The following is a 7965-nucleotide window of genomic DNA, read 5'->3' as shown; positions in this document are numbered from 1 at the left end:
AAGATCTGACTCCCTCTTCTGGAGTGTCTGAAGACAGCTACAGTGTACTTACACACAATAAATAAATAAATCTTTAAAAAAAAAAAGAATCAGTTAAAATGATGAGCCACAAGGCTGGGTTCACAGGGAAACAGAATCTCATTGCTGTGGACATTATGAACTAGCCCAGACTTCCTGCCTGTAGTGGCTATTCCTGGTTGTCAACTTGACTATTAGAGAACCCTGACTAATACACTGCCTGAGGTAGTCTGTTTTGGTTTTTTCCTCTTCCTCTTCTTTTTTTAGTTATTCCCTTTTATTGTATGTGCTGGGTGTTCTGCCTCCATGTATGTGTACCACGTACATGCTTAGTGTCAGAGTAGGCCAGAAAAGGGAGTTGGATCTCTAAATCTGGAGTTATAGACAGATGAGACCTGTCATGTGGTGCTGAGAATTGAACCTAAACAGTCAGCAGTCTTTTTTTTTTAATTAGATATTTTCTTCATTTACATTTCAAATGCTATACCCAAACAATCAGCAGTTAACTGCTGAGCCATCTCTCCAGTCCGTGGGCTCTTGTCTTCTTCTTCTTCTTCTTCTTCTTCTTCTTCTTATTATTATTATTATTATTATTATTTGGTTTTTCGAGACAGGGTTTCTCTGTATAGCCCTGGCTGTCCTGGAACTCACTCTGTCTGTAGACCAGGCTGGCCTCGAATTCAGAAATCCACCTGCCTCTGCCTCCCGAGTGCTGGAATTAAAGGCGTGCGCCACCACTGCCCGGCTGGGCTCTTGCTTTAAAGCCAGGTAGCCTTCTTTTTGCAGAAGAGAAAACCTGCCCAGGTAGCTGGGCATGGGGACTCACACTTGTAGTGTAATCCTGGGTACACAGATCTGTTTGAGTTCAAGGCCAACCTCATCTATATAGTGGAATTCTGGTTTTTAAGACCTTGTCTCAAGACAAAACCCAAAAATAATAAAAATAGAAATAACGAACTAAAAAGCACGGCTTAGGAAGTCGTAGGTGTGGGGCCTTCCACAGGCTTAGGGTCCGGGTGCACACGGTCGAGTCCTGCTCCGGCCAGCAGGTGGCGCCGAGGAGAAGGCGGGCGGAAGACCACGGGCCGCAGAGTCGGGATTTCAGGCTCCAGACCCGGGTTGCCGTTCAGCTACCTGCCCGTCTACTGGTCCGCCTGCAGCACCGTCCAAGAGCTGGGATTCCGACCGGCCCGCCGCGAGAAGACCGGCCACACCGACACCCGCCCCGGTCCGCGCCTGCCCGGAAGCGCGGGCGCCGAGGGGGCGGGGCCTGGAAGCGCTTCCGGGGGCGGGGGGCGCGGGCAGGGGCGGCAGCGGGAGCGGCGGGGAAGGGCCTGGCGCCGGCGGCGGCGGCGGCGGCGGCGGAGGGGGCGCCGCGGGCGGGCGATGTGAGCGCGGCGCGCGGCCCAGGTGAGGCTGGCGGGCCGCGGGCAGAGGCGGCAGGGTCCGGGCGACCCGTGGGGCGGCTGTCCGACCTCCCCCGTGGGCGCGGCGGGACGGGCGAGAGGCTGCCTGGTCAGTGCCGGGGCCGGCCGGGCGGGGTCTTGAGGCCCGGGCACCTGCCGGAGGCCAGGCGCTTGGCCCCGAGGGGTGGCGACCCGGGGCGGTTGCCCTGCACCCCTCCAGCCTCCGCCCCGGGCGGCTCGCTCTCCCTCCCGTACCGAGGGGTCTTAGTGACCGTTGTCCCCGGAGAGCCAGGCCCGGTTTGCGGGGGTCAGCGGGAGGCTGCCCAGGAGCCGCTGCCTCTGGCCATCGCCTTGTGCCAGGTAAACAGGCGGCGCGTGGTAAGCTTGGCCTGGGTGGTCTGCGTGGCCACTGGCGCAGGGCTGGGGACGGGCTGGGGAGGGGGCGTGTTAAAACACTGCTCGCCTAGGCCAGGTGACTGGGGGCTACTCAATCCTGGGACGCTCCATCTTGAGGGTTTCCAGCAAGTCTTTCCCATTCCATGCTGGGCCTCAGTTTCTCCATGTAAGAATTGAGAGTTTAGATGAACTCCCTACAGACCTCTCGTGCTGTATCTGACATTGCAAGGTCTATGCCTGGTTCAACACGCAGGGTAGTTGTACCGATGTCTCCCCCTCCACTCCAGATGTAGACTTTTTAACCACTTCGTGCACTTTGTCTCGGGGAGGTTTAAAATGATTTCCAGAAGGGTTTTCTTGGAAACAGCTTTACTGATCCTTCATCGTTCCTTGCTGCCGTCCATAGTTTTCCCGTGGAGCGTTTTGCAGGCTAACATTTTGCTGTCTGTATTCGCCCATTCTCTCTTTGTTCCCTAGTCTAGGCTGTTTTTGCTTCACATCTGGATTATTGCAACAGCTTCTTAGTTGGTCTCTGACTCCAGAGGTTTCACCCTCCCCCATCCTTCCTTTATGCTAACGCCAAACTTAGTATAGGAAGTAAAAAAAAAAAAAAAAAATAGTAGAGTGCTTGCTTAGTAAAAGTCAAAATGCAGGGAGTGGTGGACGAAAGGAGTTGAAGGTTCGGTGAGTCTCCAAGGCTTTACAGTGGGTGTTCAGATATTGCGTGTGACTAGGTGATGTCTGTGACACAAGGCTGTGTCCCATAGAATTCAGCAGGGGAGATAGAGGTCAGTGAGGAGTGGCACTTGAACTGTGTGTTAAAGGGGAGTAGGATTCAGATAGGAAAAAGGATCCTATGGAGTTAGTGATCAGTGCAGCCTCCTGGCAGAGGCAGGCAAAGATGGGAGAGGAGGAGGAAAGGTTGATTCCGCTTGGTTCCTGAAAGATCTTGAACACTAGACCAAAGTTGAAACTCTTCTGGAGGCAGGCATATTCCAAGAAGAAGAGACCAGGGCTGCTAGAGGTGGAAGGAATAGAGGCTAGGACACTGGGGGCTGGGGGCCATGGCAGTCAGCGGTGTTGAGAGCTGAACAGTGAGTGTCTTTTCTGCCTGCTTCATGCTGTTCAGTCTTTGCTACTTCCCCACCCCACTTCAAGGGTCTCCACAGTTCGGCTTTTTCCCTCTCACCTGCACCTAACCAGTTTTTGGCCTCTGTTCTTTAAGTTTGGCCAGCTTAGGACTGCCTGCTAGGCCTTGGAGTGATCGAGCACATTCTCCATTTCACTTCCTTCAAGCCCCTGCTGAAGATACACTTCCTCCAGAGGGTGTTCCCTCACCGCCCTACCCCCATGCCTTTGTGGCACTGGGACTCCGCAGCAAGCTTCCTTGGTCATTGAGCTTGTCCTGGCGCAGCCAGAGCAGGAGTTTTGTCTGAAGGCTCAGCCTGTGTGCTAATGCTTCTTTCAGACTCGTGCTGCCTGACGCTGGAAGTGCAGTTTGAAGGCTAGGTCCTCATGTAGTTCCTGATTTTTGTTGGTAAACAATTTTTTTTTCTTAAAGGAGAAGCTGTTAGTAGTTATGAGCTTTTTCTGTCCTCTGTAACTGCTGGTATTTAATGCTGCAATGCCAGGTGGATGATTTCAATTTTATTCTCAGATGCAGAAAGCATAGAATAAATTCTGTAAAATGTTAGTGTTTATTCCTAATCAGGAAAGAAAATACATGTCATTCTTAAGTCTAAGGCTATGGGGAAAGAAAGTCGGTATCAGGCAGGCCTGGGTCTGCCTCTCTGCACAGCTCCTCACTAGCTATATGGGCTTGAGCCATTTCTCTCATTTGCTGAGCTTGTCTTTTCTTTCTTTCTTTTTTTGGTGCTGAAGAGTTAATTAACCCAGGGTCTTACACATGCTAGACAAATGCTCTACCATTGAATTACATTCTGAGCTTGAGCCTGACTTTTCTTACTTGTTATGTGTAAAGTCTGGACTGTAGGGTTTTTACAGCATCATGTGCATCTGTGTGTCTGTGTGCTTTTCTACCTCTCTCACATCTCCACTTTATCTTTTGAGACAGGGTCTCATTGTATCTGGAGTTCACTGTTGAGCCAGACTGGTTGTCCTGGTTGTCCAGCAAGCCCTAGAGATTCTCCAGTCCCCAACTCCCCAGTGCTGGGATTACAAGCACGATCCTCTCTCTGTGCATGGCGTTTACACGGGTGCTGAGAGTCCAAGTGCAGGCCCTCGTGCTTACAGAGTAAGCACTTCAGCACAGGCTGAGCCCTCCCCACAGCCACAGGACTGTTCAGTGAAGATGGCACACAGGGGAGAGAGCAAAACTCAGGGGCCATTGAAGACATCTTATTATGGTGATTAGGTGTGGTGTATTAGGAGTGGAGTGGAGATGGGCTGCCAAGCTCTTCGTAACCCATCTGTACTATTTCTAGTCTGCCTTCCAGCTGAAGCAAGAATGTCAAACACTATAAACCTAGAGTATCATCATTTTGTTATATTTCTGTTAATTTTCATGTTATTTTAGTTAAAATTCTGTTTCATGCTTTCAAACTTCTTAATTGTGTCCATTTAATGTTTTGTAGCTGACAAACTGCTGAATTTAGCTTAGTGAAGGTCACCAACTGAGCGCAGTTAAGCTTCTAATGGTTATTTTCTGTTGATGTTGCTGGCATGGAAAGCACCCTGGAAGAATGCAATTCAAGGTGAGCCTTTCTAATCCGTCTGTTATAAGAAGTGGAACGTGTATATTTTTCCAGGTCTCCTGAAAAGCCAGCCATGAGCAGATAAGCTGCTGCGCCTTAATTTATATTGAAAATTTTGCTTTAAGAAAGCTTGCTCTTGGGCTGGAGAGGTGGCTCAGTTGTTAAGAGCACTGACTACTCTCCCAGAGGTCATGAGTTCAATTCCCAGCAACCACATGGTGGCTCACAACCATCTGTAATGAGATTCAATACCTTCTGGTATGTCTGAAGACAGATACAGTGTACTCACATACATAAAATAAATAAATAAATAAATCTTGAAAGCAAGCAAGCAAGCAAGCAAGCTAGCTTCTGCTTGAAACACCCTTCCAGCTCATGATTCTGATGTGAAATGTCTATACAGGAACAGTGGTGCAGAACTCGGCTACCTTACTGGGGAGGCTGAGACAGGAGGGTCACTCGGATCCAGGAATTTGAATCCAAACTGGTAATACAGCAAAACCCTATCTTTAGAAGAAAAGCAAAGATTTCGAAACACTTTGTGAGGCCTACTTATTTGACAGAGTAAAAAAATGAACATTTCACAGTCAAATTTGAAAATGATTTGAAGTGTTGGTCCAATTATGGCCCCTTAGCACGATGTCAGACCAGCTGACTTTTATAGGTTATCTTGAATGGAATTTGTCTTTTTACTTGAAGTTGATCATGAGGATAGGCACCAAGAAAAGCCACACTTCTCACCAGAAAGCCTGAGTTAAAGCTCTCTTCTTACTGAGGGAGGTATATGCTTTTGCTCTTGAGACTGACAAATATCATTTCAGTTCCTGTCTGGGTCAGTCATTAGCTGAATGACCTAGGAAAGTTCCTTGTCTCTTGGAGTGCGTCTCCTCATCTGTATGTACAGTGGGAATAGTTGCAACATCTGTATCTGTTGCCAGGAGGAACTTCCTCTGCACAGTGTGTAGGGCAGGAGCTGAGAAGTCCTCACTGTTGCTGGTGAGATTTAAGCAGCCAGCCATCCCTATGCTGGGTGGAAAGTGCAGATGAAGCTTCCAATGTTTTGCATTGACTAAGACAAATCGCACCCTCCCCAAATTAGTGTATCTGGGCAGACCTGGGGAGTGTTAGCGCCTCGCTCAGAAATGTAGCAGTTCGGATAAAAATGTTCTCACACATGAATTAATGCAGTAAGAACTCTAAACTTGTTTTCCTTTAAATTAGGAAGCGCCCTTCATGAATATCCATCACAGAATGCCATTTCCTCCCCTCCCCCGTCCTTCTTGCTTTGAGTTTCATTAGCAGCACAATGCTTCCTGCAGCCCTGCTGCTCCTTGGCTGCTCTAAGCCTGGGTTTGGAATCACAGGCATCTTGCCTGGGAATAATGGTCCTTCCTAGCTCTTCAAGCCTCTTCCAGACTTGTCACCTTTCTTTCTTTTCTTGGAAGTGTAACTGGGCATTTTTAGAGGATGTGTAGCATCTTGGGGAACAGCAATGTTTCCAGGTGAGAGGGGGTGCAGCCACCTTGCAAATTTTGGATCCTGCCTGTCCTGCACTCCAGGGTCTTCAGCAGGGCAGCTTGAGTGTGAGGGTACAGCTGAGGATGGCAGTCCAGAGGTCTTGGCTTACCTGCTTGGTTTAGGATTCATCAGCTGACCCATACTGTGAGCTGAGGGGTCCCTGCCTAAGAGCTCATCTGGGTGCCTGTGCTCTGCTTCTATTCTGGGTGTCCTAGGGAGATCATTCTGACTCCTTACCCATGATCATTATGGAGGAGACTTTAGGCCTGCATGTGTTGATGTCCAAGGAACTTTTAGGAGTCCCTTGTGTGTAGGCTCTCTGTGGCACAGGTCCTAGTGTCTGAGGATGCTACCAAGTGGTTGTGCTCATTTTCCTCACATGTGATGTGAGGTCTAATGCTGTTCTCCTTTCCATCCTAGTCACTGGAAATAGGGTTTGAGCAAGGATCACGTGCACTGAGCTGCTGCTACCAGGGCCTCCTTCCCGGGGAGCAGTAAGGGTAGTCTTTGGTTCTCAGCCCTTCTTGTGTTCTTCTGGCTGTGTAATACCACTTTCTCTTGAGTTAGCAAAGTGTTGGTCAGTCCCTAGTCTCTTCCCACTCCCATTCTTTCTAAGCTCTGCTTGCCCTTTCTGGACTCTCCTGCCCCAGAGTATGCCAGCCCACACTCTGAGTTCTTCAACAGCTAACTTCAGCTCTAGGCACATTACCAGGCTACAGAGAACAGAAGGTGTAATTAATTTCAGGTTCTATATACCCCATGGCCAGATTGATCCTAATAGTCCCAGGACAGAACGCAGAGGCTTTGTCGGGATATCAGTTCACCCATGGCCTTCAGCTCATCAGTTCTTCCCTGCATTGGAATTTCAACAGGCCTACTTTATATTAAGTAAAGTTTCTAAATAAGTTTGTCTTTAAAGTAAAAACATAGGCATATTATAGCACTTCAGAGCATAGGATAGAAATATATAAAAACAACAAAACTCTCCCCAATCCAGGGCTCTCTTTCAAAGGAGTCCTCAGAGAATTCTGAACATGTACTTGCATGTGCTGGGTACTAAGAAATGTAACGAGGTCTGGAGAGATGGCTCAGCTGTTAAGAGCACTAGCTGCTCTAGCAGAGAGGGTCCAAGTCTGGTTGGGTGGGTTCTCAGCACCCACACAGCAGCTCACAGTTATCTGTAACTCCAGTTCCAGGGGATCTGATACCCCTTCCTCCTTCCTGTCTCCTTGGGTACCTGTATGCAGATGATGCAAAGACGTACTTTTTCTCCAAAAAAACAAACAAACAAAAAAAACCCATATCTAATATACCTTAAAATCTTCATTTACTTATCAACCTCATTTTTTCCAACTTCATAGATCTATAGATACCTGTGTAGCAATGAATTTAACCAATGTCAACTGATGCCAAACCAGGAAGCCAACTATAATCAGCTCTTATCCAGCACGGTGACGTGCTGCAGGTGTCTGGGCTGGCTCTTTTCTAACTCCTTGCAGGAGAAGCTCTCTTCAGACACACCAGAAGGGCCAATCAGATCCCATTACCCACGGTTGTGAGGCACCATGTGGTTGGTGGGAACTGAACTTGGAACCTCTGGGAGAGCAGTCAGTGCTCTTAACTGCTGAGCTATCTCTCTAACTCTGACTAGTGTGGGTGTTTTTTGAGACAGGGTTTCTTTGTGTAGCCCTGGGTATCCTATAGCTTGTTCTGAAGACAAGGTCGGCCTCAGACTCACTGAGATCTGCCTGCTTCTGCCTCACAAGTACTAGGATTAAAGGTGTGTGTCTCACTACCACAATCTAGTATGCATTTTTTAAAATATATATATACATATACATACATATATATACATACATACATATATATATATACATACACATACATACATATATATATTCATATATATATAT

The 7965-nt window shown here is 48.2% G+C and overlaps 1 protein-coding gene across 3 annotated transcripts in view; it reads left to right on the top strand.

Annotated features, from left to right (window-relative positions):
• The first annotated feature begins 1393 nt into the window (after positions 1-1393).
• Positions 1394-7965, top strand: part of Zbtb34 (zinc finger and BTB domain containing 34) — a 21255-nt gene continuing 14683 nt past the window's right edge. The window contains exons 1-2 of one of the 3 annotated variants that reach the window (XM_029536763.1): positions 1406-1428; positions 4415-4534. In XM_029536763.1, the coding sequence (XP_029392623.1) occupies positions 4503-4534 (32 nt within the window). In that variant the 5' untranslated portion in view covers positions 1406-1428; positions 4415-4502. Of the gene's footprint in view, positions 1429-1735; positions 1785-4414; positions 4535-7965 lie in introns of those variants that run through there. The other 2 variants (XM_029536762.1, XM_021194253.2) reach the window with 2 other exon arrangements.

Source organism: Mus pahari, chromosome 3, assembly GCF_900095145.1.
Source record: "Mus pahari chromosome 3, PAHARI_EIJ_v1.1, whole genome shotgun sequence".
In the NCBI taxonomy this organism is placed as follows: domain Eukaryota; kingdom Metazoa; phylum Chordata; class Mammalia; order Rodentia; family Muridae; genus Mus; species Mus pahari.
The sequence above is the reverse complement of the archived record's forward strand: the minus strand, read 5'-3'. Positions and strand labels throughout refer to the sequence as shown.